This window comes from Pongo abelii, chromosome 9 (assembly GCF_028885655.2).
Source record: "Pongo abelii isolate AG06213 chromosome 9, NHGRI_mPonAbe1-v2.0_pri, whole genome shotgun sequence".
Lineage (NCBI taxonomy): Eukaryota > Metazoa > Chordata > Mammalia > Primates > Hominidae > Pongo > Pongo abelii.
Genome location: NC_071994.2, coordinates 72,112,229 through 72,134,621, shown reverse-complemented (window position 1 = coordinate 72,134,621; position 22,393 = coordinate 72,112,229). Strand labels below are relative to the sequence as shown.

Here is a 22,393-nt window from a genome sequence, read left to right as displayed (position 1 = left end):
CTGTCCCCCTTATTGGCTTCTTCATCTATCATATTTTTGTTTAATTTACCAATATTTATCATGTCCTCTATTTTTAATACTATTCTGTTCTTACATCAAGGATCTAAAATGAGTGGTTATTTAATTGACAATATTTATTATGTACCTCTTTTATTATTAGCTTTTATTTTCTGCCCTGAATAAGCTGTGCTCCAAATAAGTTTTCTTTATTAAAATTGATTCTAGGTATGTAATTTTTGCGCTGGTGGACTTAATTGCATTCTTGATAATCTTTGTCTGTCCTTCTGTGTCCGGAATTGGTGGGTTCTTGGTCTCGCTGACTTCAAGAATGAAGCCGCAGACCCTCATGGTGAGTGTTACAGTTCTTAAAGATGGTGCGTCCAAAGTTTGTTACTTCAGATGTGTCTGGAGTTCCTTCCTTCTGGTGGGTTCGTGGTCTTGCTGGCTTCAGGAGTGAAGCTGCAGACCTCCACGGGGAGTGTTACAGCTTTTAAAGGAGGAGCATATGGAGTTGTTCATTCCTCCTGTCTTGAGTTGTTCATCCCCTCTGGTGGGTTCGTGGTCTTGCTGGCTTCAGAAGTGAAGCTGCAGACCTTCGCAGTGAGTGTTACAGCTCATAAAGGAGGTGCGGATCCAAAGAGTGAGCAGCAGCAAGATTTATTGTGAAGAGCAAAAGAACAAAGCTTCCACAGCATGGTAGGGAACACAAGTCAGTTGCCACAGCTGGCTCGCGCAGCCTGCTTTTATTCCCTTATCTGACCCCACCCACATCCTGCTGATTGGTCCATCTTACAGAGAGCTGATTGACCAATTTTACAGAGAACTGGTTGGCCCATTTTACAGAGAGCTGATTGGTCCATTTTGACAGGGTGCTGATTGGTGCATTTACAAACCTTGAGCTAGACACAGAGTGCTGATTGGTGCATTTACAATCCTTTAGCTAGACACAAAAGTTCGCCAAGTCCCCACTAGATTGGCTAGACACAGAGCACTGATTGGTGCATTTACAAACCTTGGACTAGACACAGATTGCTGATTGGTGCATTTACAATCCTTTAGCTAGACACAAAAGTTCTCCAAGTCCCCACTAGATTAGCTAGACACAGAGAACTGATTGGTGCATTTACAAACCTTGAGCTAGACACAGGGTGCTGATTGGTGCCTTTACAAACCTTGAGTTAGACACAGATTGCTGATTGGTGCATTTACAAAGCTTTAGCTAGACATGAAAGTTCTCCACTTCCATATTTCATGGTGAGGAACAAAGAATATAGTGGGGATTTCTATGAACACAGTACAATTAGTTATCTGGACACTTACTTTGAAGGCTGATCAGAAAGAAGCCTAGCTAATCCAGTAAGCGAATACTCAAATGCCAATATCTATTAGTCCTTTCTCTTGAGACAGCTTATCAGCATTCAATATGTATTCTTTTGCCTAATCTGTTTCATATATTATACCTTAGTCCTGGCATCCTTTGCACTGAATTTCCCAGTGTCTGGATCATCATTGATTTCGTTACTACAGACAATAATCATTTTGCCAGAACTAAAGAGAAATGAGTACCTGGCTATCTTTAGGCAACCTTAAACAGGTATTCACCTTTTCTACCATTTTTAGCCCTACCCCTCACGAATGTTTTATAAGTAATTCCTGTGTTTTTCCAGAAAATGCTCTTTTCAGATAATGTTTTTTCTCATTGGTATCCTTTTCTGTAGACATATAGATTTCAGATTAATCTATCCTGTTCTGTTTTTTAAAAAAATCATATTTAAATGTATATATTTATCAATTTGTTTATACATATAGTGCTATTATTTTCTTCACAATGTCTCTGTGTGTACATCTGTAGCTTTAGTGGATTAGAGAAAGTAGCAGAAATGAACACATATTCAGTCTTCCAGGTTTATATGTAAATTGACACTTTCACTCATATTTCTTAAATTTATATTTTATTATTCAGTACAGAAAAATACATAAATAAAAGTATAGTTTGATAAATTGACACAAAATTAGCAAAAGCTTTTAACAAACATTCAGACCAAGAAAGAAAACATTACCAGCATCTCAAAAGCTAAACACTGATTCTGATTCCTCAGTTCTGGCTGCAACCTGAAAGCCTGCATTTTCTATGTGCTATTACATGGGGCCAAGACTGCAGGGGCAGAAACCACACTTTTACTGGAAAAGCTTTAGGACATCAACTCCTACTGCAGGGGTGTTCTTGGCTAGGTTGGCATTAATTTTTAAGTTTCTGCAAGAGACTTCTGGGAAAATGGACTATTTTTATTTCCTTCATCTGGAGGCCTCTATTCACTACCCTAGCAATTATCATCTGCAAGTAATGGTAACAAATATCCTAGGGAATGGAGACACAGCCTCAAGTAGAACATCTCTTAAGTCTATTTAACAATAAGATTTTGATAAGCCTAGGAAAATAGGGAGGTATAGTGTAGAGCAGTCCTGGCCGCTTACTGGTACTGGTCCGTGGCCTGCTAGGAACCTGGTCTCACAGCAGGGGGATGAGCAAGCATTACTGCCTGAGCTCCTCCTCCTGTCACATTGGCAGTGGCGGCATTAGATTCTCATAGAGGCGTGCAAGGGATCTAGGTTGCGTGCTTCTTATGAGAATCTAATGCCTAATGCTCTGAGGTGGAACAGTTTCATCCTGAAACCATGCCCTCCTGCACCTTGTCTTCCACAAAAGCAGTCACTGGTACCAAAAACATTGAAGACTGCTGGTGTACAGTGAATATCTGCCTGTGGATTTATTATTAGCAGATCATTTTTACTAAAAACACATTTCTAATCCCGAACCATGTCCTCTCACTTCTAAGAATCACTGATTTCTCCCACTGGACCTTAGCTTTTCGGTGTAAGAGTTAAATGAATAGAAATTGAATGGACTAGAGTTTCTGATTTCTGAATCTTACTTTTGTCACCTTGTTCTCAGCAATATTTTTGTTTTCTCCTTATTATAATAACTGTGACTTCATTTAAGGGAGCAGTTACAATGATATGACAGTCTACCTATTAAAAAAAAAAAAAAGGCAAAAAGAAGAGAACTGTGTTTCCCTAACATCACTGTGGCTGTTTTCGTAACTTTTCTCAGTGACGCTGGATAGTAGCCTTGCAGGCCTTACAAAGAAACCTGGTAACTGCTTCTCACTGGCTCTGCAGGCTACGACATCAACAACAGTTTCAGCTGTTGTTGCCTAATTCATGGAAAACAAATTTCCTTAGAAGCTGGCTTTTTGAGATATATGGAAAAATGTCTCCACCTGGCTACTATGTAGCTTTTTAAAACAGACAGTGTTTTAAACACCTGTGATGTCTCCGTCTGCTCTTCCTTCCAGGACCTGGGCTGATGTCTCTGAAATTGCCTTTTCTTCCTCAGGAGAGGTTTAGTTATTTTTTAAGTAATTGCTTCCAGATAGAGGCCTTTGCAAAACAAACAATCTAAACTACTAGTGTTCTAAACCTGTTTCTTTCTGTATAAAGCCCAGTAATCATATAAAGTTTACTTTCATTGGCTTTTTTGTTTGTTTGTTTTTTACTGATTTTCCTCCCTTTGGCTGAATTGTAAAGATTCTGAAGTTCTTCATAAATCTTATCATCATAGTACAATTATATAGCTCTAAAATAAGCAATGATTTCTGAGGATACTCAGGTATTTTTTATCACCTGTTTTGTCACGGCCATTATTTCAAACTATTTTGGTTCACATTCTATAGGTTGCTTAATCTGAAGCACAAACATTCATAGTATGAAGTCTTCAGATGAGCCTTCCTACTCTCCCTGTTAAACATAACTCTCAAACCAACAACTCAGTTGTGTCAGACATGTAATATTGTTCAAATAATAAATATAAATTCATTCCGATGCTTCCCTATGAGTGGCTGGTGGGAAACATATTGTCAGTTATTGAAGAATTCTCTGCTTCCCCAGTGTTGTGTCAGCTCTCTGGTGTATGGGAGGTGGATGCTTATTCACATTCAAAGCATTAGAGGGAAGCTTCTTTGGCCATTGAGAAATCTATGAGACATTCACATGACTTCTACAGATTCAGCAGCTAACTTCTCTTTTAATTATAAAACTGGGACATAGGAATCTTGTCAGATTGGCCACATTCCAGTCTGCCAGGAGGGACTGTGCAGACATTTATTATCATTAGGGAACCTGGAGCAGTACTACCACCTGACATTCATATTAACTTTTCTTTTTTTTTTTTTTTTTGAGACAGAGTCTTGCTCTGTCACCCAGGCTGGAGTGCAGTGGCGTGATCTCAACTCACTGCAAGCTCCACCTCCTAGGTTCACGCCATTCTCCTGCCTCAGCCTCCCGAGTAGCTGGGACTACAGGTGCCCGCCACCATGCCTGGCTAATTTTTTGTGTTTTTTTTAGTAGAGACGGGGTTTCACCATTGTTGGCCAGGATGGTCTCGATCTCCTGACCTCGTGATCTGCCCACCTCGGCAGCTACTATGATTATGTAGTAAAATATATAATTGACATTTTCGCCTCTAGAACCTGCCTCACAGTTTTCAGCTCTGACAGCTATACCAGAAGATGCACTAGATCCTCTTTGACATCAGGAAATTCACTCCTTTATCCTTCAAATTAACCTTATACTGTAACCCAGAAGACCTAATTTATTGTTCTAGGAATAATTTTACACTTATCTTTCTAACCAGATACTTTACTCTGTCCAGAAACAATTTCCTCACTTTGAGGTTTAAGCTATTAGAAACCAAACCCTGTATTTTTGTTTCCCTCTGAGTCAAATAAGTAGACAGAGGCTATGTTATTGAATGAAGTCCAAAGGGAAAGGAAAGGAAGGCATAACTACAGGAAGACAAATCTAGTTAAGTTTCAGTTGATATCTAAAAATAAAAAGAAATATGCTTTTTGGTGTAAAATGACTCTTATGCATCAATTTGTCCAATTTTAACACCTCCTTAGATACCTAATAGAATATAGGAAAATTAAAACAATTATTTTCCTTTTATCCATGCATAGTTCTGTACCTGATTTCCTTCCTTTCTTTCCTTCTTTGGAAAGCTGCACTAGCTTACTTAGAAGAGAACCCCTTTATGTTCTTTTATCTTTTTTCTTTTAAACTCAGATAAGTCATTAGCGGACAGTCTCATCTGTTCAGAAGATCCCCCACTTAGATATAAAAGGAAAAGATCCAGAGCAAAATCTACTTCCAGCCTTGTAGCAGTGGAGTCCACATATAAAATCTAAAAAATAAAGATTCTAATTTAAATTAGACATGGTAGAAGTTGAATCCAAAGTCATATTTCTTTGTGTCTTCTTTATAAACTATGGCTTCCCTGTCCAATACAGTGGCTGCTGAACTGAACTGTCTAATACAAGGACATTAAACATTTAAATATAAATTAACTTAAAGTAACTGAAATTGTAAATGCAGTTGTTCAATTACACTACCATCATTTCAAAAGCACAAGAGCCATATATTTCACTTCAGTTGTTTTATGGTATTTCACAGAACATCGCCATCAGTTTAGAAAAGTTCCCTTGGACAATTCTGGTCCATACAGTTATCACAACATTCCTATGAGTTGGCTATATTCTCCATTTTGAAGGTTAATTAAGTAAACCTCAGAGAATGAAAGAAACTTCAAGTTATCTACTTTGAAACTTGAAAACCTAGGCTTTTAATCCAGCTTTGTTTTACAGCAGAGGAAATGCTCAAAAGTACATTTGAGGCAAATAAACAATTTTTTCCTCTTTCTTAAATATGGTCAGACTGATAGAGTGACCTACATGTGTCCAGGTTGACACAATGGAATGTGTTTATTGATTCTCTGACTATATTTAAATATTTTTAAAGTCATTTATCATGGACTCAGAGTAAATCTCTAATTTTAATAATTTTTTCTTTTTGTGGCACTGATTTTTTTTTATTATTGTTGCTGCTTTTCTTTCTTTTTTTAGGCAATAAATATCAATCTCTCTCAATATCTTTTCTGAGAACAGAGTCTAAGCATTCTGGTATGAATCTGTTGGGTCTTGACACTGTAAATGATGGGATTCATTAAAGGTGGGAAAAGGATGTAGATGTTACCAATGAGAACGTGGGCCACAGGGGAAAGATGCTTGCCAAAACGGTGCACCATTGTGAGGCTAATGATAGGGATGTAGAACACAAGGACAGCACAGATGTGGGAGATGCAGGTCTGAAATAATTTATGCCGCTCTTCCTGAGAGGCAACTGCCAGGACTGACTTAAGAATCAGGATGTAGGAGAAAAGGATGAGTACAGCATCCAACAACAGTATGCAAAAAACCAGCATCAGGGCATAGTAACTATTGAATCGGATGTCTGAACAGGCTAAGTGGAGAAGATCCTGGTGCAGGCAGAAAGAGTGAGAAAGGATGTGGAAATGACAGTAATTAAAAAATTTCAGATGGATGATGGGGGGTGTAATAAAGAAAAACTCCTACCTATTATAGTGAGCCCAGTTTTGATAATTCTGGAATTAGTCAGGATGGAGGAATAACGCAGTGGATTGCAAATTGCAATGTACCGGTCAAAGGCCATAGCAAGGAGGACAGAGGACTCCATGAAGGACAGACCATGGATGAAATAGGACTGGGCAATGCAGGAATCCAAGCTGATCTCTCGAATGATCCCCCACAGGATCCCCAGCACTGTGTACGCAGTGGACAGCCCCATGCACAGGTCAGTGAGGGCCAGCATGGACAGGAAGTAAAACATGGGCTGGTGCAGGCTTGGCTCAGTCCATATCACATGGAGAACCATGCAATTGCCCAAAAGCACCATGGCATAGATAGAGGAGAAGGGGATGGAGAACCAGGGGTATTGCTGCTCCAGGCCAGAAAATCCAGTGAGAAGAAAGGAAGAATTCGTGCTAGGGCTTACTGAAGTAATCATTCTGGAACTGAGATACATGTAAGAGTATTTTTTCAAAGGAAATGTTTCAATTTCAGCTGAATACAATGAAATTTCTAAGTAAACGAAATACCTTAAAAATTACTGACTTAAACAAAATAGCTGAGAAATTCTGTTTCTTTGAGGCATAGTATCCATTGCCTTTGAGAAAATGGTCTTCTTTTGATGTCATTTAAAAGTCATTATTTTTTCACTGTCTGGATTTGAACATACTCTTAGAAGCCATATGTAAAAACACATAAGGAAGAGATTAGTAAAAGGAGAAGGCTAGTTTTAAAAAAAAATGTTGCTTAGACATTTTCCCAAGGATAGTGGTAAAAATTTTATACCAGTAAAGAGCCGAGGTTCTCGAAAAATTATTTTCTTCTCTCTAATTCATTAAACATTCGAAGTGAAGAGTAATCTTTGGGCTTTAAATATCATAAGTCCATTAAATAGTCACTTTTCCATCATTTTCCATTTTGTGCCATCTCCAAGTATATTTTTTCTCCAAATAGTATTTAATGAAGATACTCCTGTTTTCTCCCCCTCCAGATGACATAACCAGCAATTACTTTTTCTTCGCTGGTGATAAGCAGAGAGGAATGTTTATGCATGAGACCTTGGGTAAATGATTTCTCACTGGAGCTCTGGCCTCTTGAGATGTTCAACTCATTTGTGCCTTTGTGATGTAGAGAATTAGATTGAAGACACTGAGCCTTTGATAGCAGCTCAGTGCTTCCCATTCCTTTATTTATTCAGTTAAGGAGCCGCTTAAGTATTTATTCAATATACATTTATTGAATGTATTGGCCAATTGTGTTTTCTTTCTTAGAACCTGCAATTCTACAGATCACAAAGCCAGGCTCAAACAACCAAGCTTATAATTTCAAAAGCCTCATGGTAGCAGAATCAATTGGCTGCTTCTTTACATTGTTTGCCTGCTTTAAGTTCCAGACCTGAGAATCATCATAAGTTTTTTTTAAAGCTCTAATAATGTAAACAGATGTTCAAAAGTCCATACTTTCACGTTTGATTGAGTAACTTCGAGATGTTAAAGTAACTTCAGATTTGGGCTGCCCTTTATGTCCTACTTTTCAGCTTTGTCTTACTAGCCTTACAACACAGTTCCACAGACTTTCTTCTCAATGTACTCTCTATACTACACTGACGTCTTCTAGCAGTCTAACCATTGTTTTTCTTGCCCTGACTCCTCAGCATTGAATAACTTAGCTCACTATTTTTAATACTTTTTTCTCCATAGAATGCTTGAAGTTTGTTTCTTGCAGAGGATTTTTCAGTCTTTTGAATACATATCTTCTTTCATTTCTCTAAATCGAATTTCTCTTCTTTCGTAAAATTTTTCTCGAAATGTTCTGTCTGCCTAAATTATTCATCATCTTTTCCTCAATTTCTTCCTACCCTTTTTAAAATGATCTTGCAACTCAACAATCCCTTTTCAAGAAGTTACTTAAGACAAATTTATCCATATATCTATTATTTTGGTATCACGTTTCAATTTTAAATAAAACTTATAATTTTGTATTTATTAGCTAAATATTTAATATTTAAACTAAATATTTAACTAATGTCTGTTACAAACTAAATTCTCAGTTCCTTAATGTGCAGACTATGTCAACTTTTTCTTACTATTTGAGACTAACATTTGCACCTCTAATTCCTGACCACTTCTGAGAGCTCAAATTTATGAATACAACTGCCTATTTGATATATTCATCTGAGTGCTTAATCTTAAAATAAGAATGATGCCAATAAAGTACTTGATTTTCCCCCCAAAATCTATTTTCTGTCCCTTTTCTCCTAATATCATAAAGTGACTCCACCAATAACATAATTGCATAAGACAAGTCTTGAGTCATTTTTAAAATTTTTTATTTCTCTCTTTCCTTCCCTTTCCTCTCTCCGTCAAATCTTTCATCAATTTCTACCATTTCCACCAGAAACACATCCCGGATATGCCCACTTTTACACATTGCCCGTCTTGGTTTATAATATCATTGTTTCCCTGGCTACTATGATAATTTATTAAATTAATAATAATTTAATATTATTACTAGCTAATATCATGATTTATCTGTTTGTCCTCTAAAAAATGTATTACCTCCAGGGAAACCAAATTGCTTTTCTACAAACATCTACTAAATCACACGAGCCTTTGTTGAAAAAACACTTTGATGGTCACTTACCCATTGCTCTTAATGTAAAATACAAATTCTTTATCACAGTCAAAAAGCCTTGTATAACGTGGCTCACCTGCCTCTTCTATTACATCTTTAGACCACTACTGCCTACACTCCTTAATATTTAGGTATCTTTAGCTTCCTCAAAATAAGCTAAGTACATGCATGTCTCAGGATCTTTGCCCATGGTCTTCTCTGTGCTCCGAATTATCTACTCCAAGTATTTGCACAGCAATTCCTTTCACCATTAACTTTTGAGTTAAAATGACTACTTCCTCAGGGGGATTTTTCTAATACTGCTCCCCATCTAGATTATCTCATTTCTTCAACCCCGTTAACTAACTTACTCTCATCACAGTATGCTAGTTTATATTTATACCACTTATTATACACTGAATTTCCATTAGATTCATTAGAGACTGTAGAAGATTAGGAACCATATCTGCATTTTGCTCAAGAATATGAAAAATAAGGGTTAGCATAGAATGGGCACTTGTCAAATAATTTTTAATTAATTAATTATTCTATGAAATAAGAGCTATACAATCACAGAGATATAAAGATAATATGAATATGAACACTCCTATCAAAATGTGTGTAAAATCATCTGTGTACACTTGGTCTTTTCTGACCTTGGAGCACCAATTGAGTCATCATATACCAAGTTTGAATGGTTTATAAAACAGATGCTGCTCCAGGGATCTTGCTAACCTTGAATACAACACTCCAATTTCAAACATGATTTCTCTCATTTCCAGCCTGACTCAGACATACAGTCAAGGATCTGGGATTGATCACAAAAGATTTAATATTCTGTGAATGTAGGTATGTGTTAAAAGTATCTACTTTCAGCCAGGCTTGGTGGCTCACGCCTGTAATCCTAGCACTTTGGGAAGCCAAGGCAGGTTGATTGGCTGAGCTCAGGAATTGGAGACCAGCCCGGGCAAAACGGTGAAACCCTGTCTCTACTAAAACACAAAAATAATTAGCTGGTCATGGCGGTATGCTCCTGTAATCCCAGTTACCTGGGAGACTGAGGCAGGAGAATTGCTTGAACCCGGGAGGTGGAGGTTGCAGTGAGCCGAGATCGTGCCATTGCACTCCAGTCTGGGCGACAGAGCAAGACTCTGTCCCAAAGGAAAAAAAACAAAAACCTACTTTCATGCAGGTTTCTTCAGACTGACTACAAAGGCTTCAGACTAGCTACAAAGGTTAAAAATCTACTTTCATCCAGGCTTCTTCAGACTAGCTACAGAAGAAATGAGACAATCTAGATGGGGAACAGTATTATCCATGTTGCCACCATAGAGACTATCAGCCTTTTGGGATTACAAGAGCAAAATACATGTTGGAGGATTTTTTTAGATATGTTTTGAGAGGTAGGGTGAAAGAGCATAGTTTTGATGAGGTAAATAAATGAAGATTTAAAGAAAAACAAGGTCGATATGTCAGGTGTGCCAGATGCTCCACCTGTATTTAAAAAACAAAAAGATTTACAGTTTTCCAAGACATCATGTTGTGTTATGCTATCTGAGAGTCAGTGTATGGTATCTCTGTCTGAGTTCCCAGCAACCAGAACAATGCCTAGAATAAAATAAATAGAGAAGACAAATAGCAGTGAATTTGAGTCTGGAGAAATAAAAGGGTTTTCGTATCCCCTCTGAGCACTGTCTGGAATGTTGACTTGGAAAGACAGTCTGTGATTATAATAACCAGGTCATTCTTTCAGGAGTCTTTTCTGATGCCCTCTGATTAAAACTGACCTACATGTGCAGAAATCTCTTGGGTTTTTTTTTTCTGTCTTTTCAGAATAATTCCCTGTGTGATTACTTGCTTACTTTAAAATAGGGTAATGACCAATAGTCATTGTTCCAAAGACATAGAGAAAGTATATTGTGTTTAAAAGACAGTTTCTTTATAATTATATAGAACTAAAACATTCCTATTTGCCAAGGCAGTGGAATTTTTGCTGTTCTTAGAACATAATTACTGAAAGACACCCACACATGTCCTGCCTTGGACAAAAAAATTGTATGTCCATCCTTTAAAGGTCATTCCTTTAATGGTCTTTTCCTGGACACCACTAGGGGTCAGAAGTAGTTCATCAAACTTTCTTCCCTCCCTACTTCAGTGACTCATAAGGCAGATCTGCTTTAGTGTAAGCGAGGTCAGGCCCTCAAGAGTCTTGGGATGGCTGAAGAGATAAGAACATTCTATAAGACTTGTCCAAAGAACTGACTGTTTAATGATTCTGAATATGCTAGTTCAGAGAGAATCTATTTACCACAAACCTGAAGTAGGCTTAAATTGCCAGTTTACCTGAATGGTTATGACCTAATTAGAGGAATGACTTTAAAAACATATATAGATACAAATATATATTATATATTTATTGTATACTATATATTTATTATATATTATATGAGCATAAAATGTAATAAATTATTATTGTATATATTTAATAATATATTACATTATATTTTAATATATAATATATAAAATGTATTATATTTACTATTATATATTATGCATGTAATATATAAATATACATTATATATTATATATATTATATAATAAATATATATTATGTATATACACATTTATCCAGACTTTATTACATATTTTATCATATATTTTATAAGATTTCTATAAGTAATATTCCCATTGTTACTAAAATATTTTTTAAAAATTAGCCATACCTTAGAAGCATTATAAAAAATATATGACATGGTCCATCTGTTTAACTGTAGTCATCTAACTATTTGAGAAGTTTTTATAAGATTTATACCATTTGATTGTACCATGACATAAATCATCTCATGCAAGATAATGTATTTGTTTTGTTGGCTTTAATATGTTCCCTTTTCTTCAGAAAATGTGAGACAGCTTAAAATAAAATTAACTGTAAGAAACTGGTAAACACTGAATGAAAGAAGAAAACGAAGCAGAAAAGTAAAAGGGGGTTACAAATAAATTTATATTTTAAAAACATTATTTTTTATTTAATTGGCAAATAAGTGTATTAATGGGATACAATAATAATATATATTATAAATATATAATATATATAATATGTTATGGGATACAATGCAATGTTTGATCTATGTATACATTGTAGAGAGAGTCTATCAAGCTAATTAGCATATGAATCACCTTCCAACTTTTTTTGCGGTGAGAACATAAAATATTTATTTTTTAGCAATTTTTAATTTAAATACATAATATATTATTAACTGTGTTCACTATGCAGTGTGAGAGATCACTAAAACTGATTTCTCTAGTCTAACTGAAGATCAACTTCTTTCCCTTCCCGTCTCTCCTCTACACTCTCAATCAGCCTACGGAACCATCTTTCTATTCCCTGTTTTTATGAAATCGACTTTTTAAAAAATTCATCCTTAAATATATTTAAATGAACAGTTAAATTTATGAGGATAATTAAACTATTACACATATTTTAAGTTATCGTCTGTAAATTCTAGAATTCTACTTGAATACCGTTATTTTTACGATAAAGGAAATTGTAAAGACTCTCTAAGAAATCGAGTACCCATACCTAGGCTGCTAGACTCCAGGTCCAATTTTTCTCCAAGGGGTTACTATGGCTTCAGCAAAGCTATCTCTAATCACCATCTCCAGAACATCTCTCACTTTCTCATCACCACATAGTGGAATAAGAATAGTTTTGGCAGCAATAAAAAAGTAATGCCATATCAAATTAGTAAAGCCTTCAGAAAAATTATGAATATTACAGAGTTACACTTACATTAGAACTAAAATTTATTTATTGAAATTCACATTACCATAATTATTTGTTTGATTAAATGTTATTAAAACTAAAATTTTGAATTGATATACTAGTATTAATTTCCAGTTCTGTCTTTCTGTTCAAGAAAAGAATGTGAGGAGAAGTAAATTAGTGCCTCAAATTTGCCTACTTCATCCCCAACAGAGGAGATCATCACTGTATTAATAATGGAGCCTGGGCCCAGACAACTGGTTACGAGAGATGTCATTCTGATCTCAGAACACAGGAGAGATGGATATTGTACACCACAGAGTCCAGAATGACTAGCAGTGAAGGACTCAAATGCCTGCCCAAATCTCCTATACAACCGGAGAGACCCAAGTCCCCAAAGACAAGAAGGGATGATGAAATGGCCTCTGCATGACATGACTTGCTTATGAGCCCTCCCATTGCCACAAGGATGGGGATCTTAGCGCAGTGCCTTGTGTGAACAGTAATGCTGGCCTTGATCTTACCATGGCAAGTTTGTTTAGGGAAAAATTCAACCCACCCATTGAAACTCTAACCTCAACCAAATGAGGGATGGCTGGGGATGCAACCACAAAGATACTGTATCTTAGGGGGGAGTTTTTTTTTTTATAGAAACTCATCAGGATATTATTGCTAGGATGTGTTGTTACTGGGGAAAAAAGCTGATGGAATACAAAAGAGTAGACATCCCCACAGGGATTATTTGAGGCAATCAGTGACTACCATGACCACTTTGCTTTCTCTATGCAGGTCTCATCTATCGTGATATAGTGCCAGGAGGTTGCCTTTGCTGTGGCTTTCGACCCTAGATTTTTAAATTGTGTGACAAACCCATCTTTTATTTATGTAAATAAAATGTCCGGTTTATTGGTTATTGTTATATTGTGAAATTGTAGTAGATCTAAAATTGTAATTTCTTAGATTCCTAGAATTTCTAAATCTGTAGATTTTTAGAATTCTCTAGAGGTGACAAAGATTTATTATCTAAGCTACCGGAGCTATGTACTTTTGGATATAAGAGTGTTTCCATCTCCATTGCATTACAAATCAGGTGAGAGCCAGGCATGTCTCTCAGACTGGAAAAGGTAACTAATCAGAAGGAACCATTGTCCTAGAATGGGGCAAGTGTGTAATACCCAGGAAGACCACTGGTGCCGTAGCACATAACATATTCACTCAATCCTTCAGACCCTTTGTATCGTTTTTTTCTGTTTTATTTATTTTATTTATTTATTAGAGATCATAGTGTGTGCAACACCTATGTCCAGGTTCTGTGGTAAACATCAGCGTGGAGAAATTAGTAGCTATTAGATCATAAAAAGGTGAGGCATAATCATATTTGTCTTTGAGAAGCTGACTGTGGCTATGGGTAAAGAAAAAAATTATAATTTTAGTTTTATTATTAATATCACCATGATCATCATGATAAAAAGTTATTTACTGGGAACTTATTTGGTTTGTCATTTTTCTAAGGAATTTATGTTAATTTACTCATTATAAGAAATTTATAAAGTAGATTCCATTATAGCTCTTTATTTATTGTTGAGGAATGTAAGTCATAGAGAAGTAACTTATCCTCAAAACAAAGCTATTAACTTATGGACCTGAGAGTAGAGCCCAGGCTGTCTCATGCCAGAACCTATTATCCCATGTTGCAAGACACAAATAGGAAAATAGAGAGAACTGGTTAGCAGTTATTGAAGGGCATGAAAAAATAGTGGTTTGAAATTTGAGTAGAGTAGGACCAAGAAAATGCATATTTCAGGGAATACCTGAGAGGAAAAAAAACACTATGAAGGAACTCAGTAATTAGCTCCTTAGCTGAAAGAATGATCTTCTGGTCAGTGAGAACTGGTTTCAAATCTTGGTTTTGTCATTTATTAGGTATATAATTTTTAGCTCAACACTTAGCTGCATAATTTTTAAAAATATTGTTGGTATGATGATAATATATAAAAACAGCTCATTATCTGCCACTCAAAAGCTATCAGTATTTATGGTAATAATTCTAGTTGTGAGAAATTGATTATTAAATATATATGAAGGATAGAAGAGAGTGGAGAGTAAAAGCAAAAATGATTGACAAAATTTTGTCTTGGAAATCTGAGTGAACCATTCATCAAGTTTGGAAGCATTAGAGGAAACTGAAAGAAATGGAGGATAATTTACTATGTTTTCAACTTGCTGAGTTTAAGAGGTCCATAGGTCATATAAGTGGAGGTGGCCAGTGAGCTATTGTAACATTTTTTTCATGTCACAAAATGTTAATGTATCCCTAATAGAGAGCAATGAAGTTCTTTTTAGTGGAGTTTCTCTTTCTTGACATAGTACCAAGTAGTGAAGACACTGCTGACTTTGGGATTGAAAGAATCTTAGCTCAGCTACTTATTAGCTGAGTAACTACAACCCCTTAATGCCCATCCCAAGACAGTGTGTGTAAAAGACGAATAACAACATCTCAGGAAGCACAGGATGTACCAGAGAGCACCATCTTTTCATGTTGCTTTCCTAGGCTTTTTATTTCCCTCCTCTAGGTATTTCTGTTATTTTCCTTTTTTCATTATTTCTTTCCTCTTCTTCATGAAGTTAAGACAGTCTACCTAGATTTAGGTGCAAATGTTTATATAGTGGTGAAATTTAAAGCCTAATTGACTAAAGCCGTTTAAGAATGTGTTAATATCTCAGTTAGTATGCACTTCTTGAAATGCAAAGAAATGGTCTGACTTTTTTCCATTGTTTAGTTTCTAAATTTAGTTTTTATTTTAATATTTTAAGTACAGCATGCATATATAAAAGTACACAAATTATACATGCACAGCTGAATTAACTTTTGGAAGGAGAACACACTCATGTAACAACTAATAAGATAGGAAATTAAAGAGTAAACATATGCTCACTCTTTATCATTCCATTGTCTCCAAAGTTAATAATTATCCTGATATAATTCATTTTTATCACGATTGACTCATGTCCCTTTTTTTAAAAGTGTGTATACATTGAATTATTCTGTGTTGCTTATGTCTGACTTTATTCAATATTATGTTTGTGAATTGCATTCATACTAGTGTATGACTGTAGTTGATTTTTCATTGCTGAATGTCATTCTATTTTATGTATATACCACAATGTATTTATTGACTCCACAGTTGATAGATATTTGAGTCCCTTCTACCTTTTGGCTATAATATAAATTGCTGCTATGAAGATTCTTATACATTTTTGTATATATATTCTGTAAATTGCTAGGTCATAAAATATGCATATGTTCAACTTTAATACACACTGCCAACCTATTTACCTCCCCACTATAATTTAATGTCATTTGGTCAACCTATAATGTGATAGATGTTTTCTCTTATAGCAGCCTGCATGTGCCCAGATTTTGAATTTATCCTTTGTATATTTACATTTAGTTCTGTATTATTACAATTAGTTCTTAGACCTGTTACTATTGTTCTCATTTGTAGTTGAAGAAATTGCACTCCAGCAAGTTTAAATTGCTCCTGGCTACATCCCAGAAAAACAATAATAAATGAAAATACTTTTTGCCCCTACTTGACTAGGAATTGTATAAAGAGAACAGTTATTCTTCTAGTCGGAAGCAAGCTGGCCTCAACTGGAACAGAATGAGAAAAATGCAAGACATCTAATAACCCAACAGTCCCACACCCCACTAAATGTACTTTTTCCTTTTCCCCATGGAGTCAAGGCTATCTAAACTTCCTTTAAGTGCACAAGCTAATATGGTAGGGAAATATAAAGCCTAATCTTGCCATCCAGAATGAGCAAGTGGATGGGGAAAAGGGAAGGGAAAAAGGAGCAGAATCTGCCAAGTCTGACCTAATGCCCTCTGTTTCTCCCACTTGCTCTGCAGGATGGCTTAGCAGCTCCCAGCTCAGGGCCTATCAGAGGCTGAGAAGGTTGGCTCTCTAATGCATTTTATTCCTTCGCTAACAAAGCAAAGCCAGCTTTACTTCTACCCTCTCCTCTATGCACTCTCTTGGGGCACTTCCTAATCTCGTTAGTACCTTCTGAATTAGTTTTCAAGATAGGACTTGAGTTCCTCTAAGGATTAGAAAATAACAGTAACAGTTCATGTTGTCTGGGCCAAGCACAGTGGCTCACGCCTGTAATCCAAGCCGAGGCTGGAGGGGGAACCATTTGAGCTCAGGAGTTGGAGACCAGCTTGGGCAACATGGAGAAACCCTGTCTCTACAAAAAATTTTAAAAAGTAGCCGAATATGGTGGTACATGCCTGTAGTCCCAGCTGCTTGGGAGGCTGAGGTGGAAGGATATCTTGAGCCAAGGAGGGCGAGATTGCAGTGAGCAAAGATTGTACCACTGTATTCCAACCTGGGCAACACAGCGAGACCCTGTCAAAAAGAAAAAAAAAGAGAGAAAGAAAGAAAGAAATTAAGAATTCAGGTTGTTAGAAGTAACTGAATGTCTTTAACAAATAGGAGCCATAGGACTAAATTGCTCACATTATTTTGAGGGCAAAAATTACATTGTCATTATTTTTTACCTCCAACATATATACAGTTTTTATATTTACTATATAGGAACACAATAAATGCTTGTTGCATAAAATCAAATCACAAAGAAGGACAGAGAATCATTAAATTACTTTCATAATGTGCATAAAACAACATTTTGATAGACTTAAAAACAAGCTGATTATAACTCTATAAAAAGATATGTGACTAATAGGTGGAAAAAGGAGCAAGGAAGAATAAAATGGTAGGAAAGAACTGCTAAAGACTCATGGTGGTTTGTTACATAGCTACACACATGTCATGGGTTTGTCGTACAGATTATTTCATCTCCCAGTACTCAATAGTTACTTTTTCTGCTCTTCTCCGTGTTTCCACCCTCCAAACTCAATTAGGCTGCAGTGTCTTTTGTTCCCATTACGTGTGCATGTTTTCTCATCATTTAGCTCCTACTTATAAGTGATAACATGTAGTATTTGGTTTTCTGTTCTTACATTAGTTTGTTAAGGATAATGGTGTCCGGCTCCATCCGTGTTCCTGCAAAGGACATGATCTCATTCTTTTTTATGGCCACATAGTATTCCATGGTGTATATGTACATGTTCTTTATCAGTATACCATTAATGGTCCTTCAGGTTGATTCTATGTCTTTGCTATTGTGAATATGCTGCAATGGACACAGGTGTGCATGTGTCTTTGTGATAGAATGGTTTATTTTCCTTTAGGTATATACTCAATAATAGGATTGTTGGGTTAAATGGTATTTCTGTTTTTAGGTCTTTAGGGAATTGCCACACTGCTTTCTACAATGGTTGAACTAATTTATATTACCACCAATGGTGTATAAGCATTCCCTTTTCTCCACAACCTTACCCGCATCTGTTATTTTTTGACTATTTAATTATAGATATTTTAAGTGATGTGAGATAGTATCTCATTTTGGTTTTGATTGGCATTTCTCTAACGATCAGTGACATGGAGCTTTTTTCATATGCTTGGTGGCCACATCTATGTCTTCTTTTGAATACTGTCTGTTCGTGTCCTTTACCCATTTTTTGTGGCATTGTTTGTTTTGTTCTTGTAGATTCATTTAAGTTCCTTATAGATTCTGAATATTAGACCTTTATTGGATGCATAGTTTGCAAAAATTTTCTCCCATTCTATAGGTTGTTTGTTTACTCAGTTGATAGTTTCTTTCGCTGTGCAGAAACTTTTTAGTTTAATTAGATCCTATTTGTCAATTTTTGCTTTTTCTGCAATGTCTCTTGGCATCTTTGTCATGAAATTTTTGCCCCTGCTTATGTCCTGAATGGTATTGCCTAGGTTGCTTTCCAGCATTTTTATAGTTTGGGTTTTGCATTTAAGTCTTTAATCCATCTTGAGTTTATTTTTGTATATGATATAGAACGGGGTCTGGTTTCAATCTTCTACATACGGTTAGTCAGTTATCCCAACACCACTTGTTGAATAGGGTGTCTTTTCCCCATTGCTTGTTTTTATCAGCTTTGTCAAAGATCAGATGGTTGTAGGCATGTGGTCTTATTTCTGGGCTCTCTATTCTGTTCCATTTGTCTGTGTGTCTTTTCTGTAACAGTACCACGCTGTTTTGGTTACTGTAGCCCTGTGGTATGGTTTGAAGTTAGGCAGCTTTGTTCTTTTTTTCTTTTTTTTTTTTTTGTTCTCTTTGTTCTTTTTTTCTTTCTTTTTTTTTTTTTTTTTTTTGTACTCTAAGTCCTACGGTACCTGTGCGGTTTGTTACATATGTATACATGTGCCATGTTGGTGTGCTGCACTCGTTAACTCGTCATTTACATTAGGTATATCTCCTAATGTTATCCCTCCCCTCTCCTACCACCCCACGACAGGCCCCGGTGTGTGATGTTCCCCACCCTGTGTCTAAGTGTTCTCATTTTTCAATTCCCACCTGTGAGTATTAGGATTTCCTAGGCTATTTGGGCTTTTTTTTTTGGTTCCATATGAACTTTAAAATATATTTTTCTAGTTCTGTGAAGAATGTCACTGGTAATTTGATAGGAATAGCACTGAAACTGTAAATTGCTCTAGGCAGTATGGCCATTTTAACAATATTGATTCTTTTTATCCATGAGCATGGAAAGTTTGTCCATTTGTTTCTATCAGCTCTGAGTTCTTTGAGCAGTGTTTTGTAACTCTCATTGTAGAGATCTTTCAACTCCTTGGTTATATATGTCCCTAGGTATTATATTCTTTTTGTGGCAATTGTAAATGGGATTGACTTCCTGATTTGGCTCTTGGCTTGGCTATTGTTGATGTATGGGAATGCTAGTGATTTTTGTACATTGATTTTGTATCCTGAAACTTTGCTGAAGTTGTCAGTTGAAGGAGCTTTTGGGCCTTGACTATGGTATTTTCTAGATATAGAAAACAGGGATACTTTGACTTTCTCTCTTCCTATTTGGATGCCCTGTATTTCCTTCTCTTGCCTGATTGCTCTGGCCAGGACTGCCAGTACTATACTGAATAGCAGTGGTGAGAGAGGGCATCCTTGTCTTGTGCCAGTTTTCAAGAAGAATGCTTCCAGGTTTTGCCCATTCTGTATGATGTTGGCTGTGGGTTTGTCATAGATGGCTCATATTATTTTGAGGTCGTGTCCTTAAATAGCTAGTTTGTTGAGAGGTTTTAATATGAAGTGATGTTGAATTTTATCAAAATCTTTTTTTGCACATATTGAAATGATCATGTGGTTTCTGTTTTTAGTGCTGTGTATATGATGAATCACATTTATCAATTTGCGTATGCTGAACCAATCTTGCTTCTCAGGTATAAAGCCTACTTGATTGAGGTCGATTAGCTTTGTGATGTGTTGCTGGATTTGGTTTGCTAGTATTTTATTGAAAATTTTTGCATCAATGTTCAAGGATATTGGCCTGAAGTTTTCTTTTTTGTTGTTGTGTGTCTATCAGGTTTTGGTATCAGGATGATGCTGGCCTCATAAAATGAGCTGGGGTTGAATCCCTCCCCCTCAATTTTTTGGAGTATCTTCAGTAGGAATTTTTCCAACTCTTCTTTGTGCATCTGATAGAATTTGGTTGTGAATCATATTGTCCAGGGCTTTTTTTGTTTGATAGGCTATTTGTTACTGAATCATTTTCAGAGCTCATCATTGATCTCTTCAGGAAATCGATTTCTTCCTGGTTCAGTCTTGGGAGGGCATAAAACAATCCTCAGCAAATGCAAAAAAAAAATCATATCAATCACTCTCAGACCACAGAGGAATAAAAATATATTTCAAGACTAATGAATAGCTGAAAACTATGCAATTACATGGAAATGAAACAACCTGCTCCTGAATGAATTTTGGGTAAATAATGAAAACTAAGGCAAAAATAAAGTAGTTCTTTGAAACTAACGAGAACAAAGATGCAATATACCAGAATCTCTGGGACACAGCTTAGACAGTGTTAAGAGAGAAATTTATACACTAAATGCCCACATCAAAAAATCTTAAAGATCTCAAATTAACAACCTAATATCACAACTAAAAGAACCAGAGAACCAAGAGCAAACCAACCCCAAACCTAGCAGAAGACAATAAATAAACAAGATCAGAGCTAACTGAAGGATATTAAAACACAAAATACCATTCAAAAGGTTAATGAGTCCAAGAGCTGGTTTTGTGAAAAAATTAATAAGGTAGATCACTAGCTAGACTAATAAAGAAGACAAGAGAGAAGATCCAAATAAGCACAGTTAGAAATGAAAAAGGGAATATTATCACTCACCCCACAGAAATACAAATAATCATCAAAAACTACTATGAACATCTCTATGCACATAAACTAGAAAATCTAAAAGAAATGGATAACTTCCTGGACTGCTCATTGTCTTAGGCAAAGAAGACTAGCCGTACTTAATTTCAGGGCTCTTTGAGTAGAGTCCTATAAATTCCTGTATTTCTCTCAACTCTATGTCCCCCTCCCCAGAATACAAAGCCCCTTCTGTGATGCCTCCTTTGCTTCTTTCGGTTATATCTGTGTTATATCTGAATATATGGCTCTAGAGAATCCCAAGAAATAGAAAAAGCTAGTCCAAAATCCAAGGTCTGAAGAAGACAGGTGAGACCTTTGGATGAATATCTTTTCACAAAGCTGAGAAGATGTGAAGAACCCAAGAATCCACTGGAGAAACAGCCCTGAGGCACTGCAAGGGGTTCAGACCTCTGTTGGAGAATATCATCACCGCAACAAAACTTCTATGTTTTTAATATCTGTGTGTTTGTTTGTTTGTTTTTTCCTTGTTTGTTTGTTTTTCTTCAGAGACAGGATCTCAGTCACCAAGGCTACAGAGCAGTGGTGTCATTATTGCTCACTGCAGCCCTGAAATCCTGGGCTTAAGTGATCCTCTCACTTCAGCCTCCTGGGTTACTGGGACTACAGATGCAAGCCACTGTGCCCAGCTTGGCTCTTTATTTTTATTTTAATTGGTCACATTGTTTTCAGACCTCTTGTTATCTTTAATCATATTTCACTTCTGATTTGACCTCCCCAGTTGTCAAATATTTGACTTAATGGGAGACTTTCCCCTAGCTTGTTGATTACAGAAATTCAGCTTTATTCTAGGCTTGGCTCCTGTTTAGTATTGCTGCTTTGAGATTGTTCTGGTTCATGAAAAACAAGTCTCCAAAATTTTCTACTTCTCAATATTGCCATTTACTAAATTCTTATAAACAAATAAGAAGGAAGACTCTCAGAAATGTATGGAGAGACTGAGGTTAGAGTTGAGCAAGGCCTGATATTTTGTCACAACTGATCTACTTGAAGGAATGTTAATTGACTGAGAAAACACTAAATTTCTGTCTATTTCAAAGAGAAAGACTTGATAATGGCTCTATGGATGTGTGAGATCAGTTTTAATAGGATAACTTTTTTTATTATTATTTAAGTTTTAGGGTACATGTGCACAATGTGCAGGTTTGTTATATATGTATACACGTGCCATGTTGGTGTGCTGCACCCATTAACTCG

General features: G+C 36.1%; 1 protein-coding gene across 1 annotated transcript; it reads right to left on the bottom strand.

The window, feature by feature from the left end:
* Nucleotides 1–5,980: 5,980 nt before the first annotated feature.
* Nucleotides 5,981–6,939, bottom strand: LOC100440002 (olfactory receptor 51V1). Its single transcript, XM_002822131.2, is given in 2 exon segments — nt 5,981–6,465; nt 6,468–6,939. Coding segments are annotated over 2 exon segments (957 nt in total).
* Nucleotides 6,940–22,393: the final 15,454 nt, after the last annotated feature.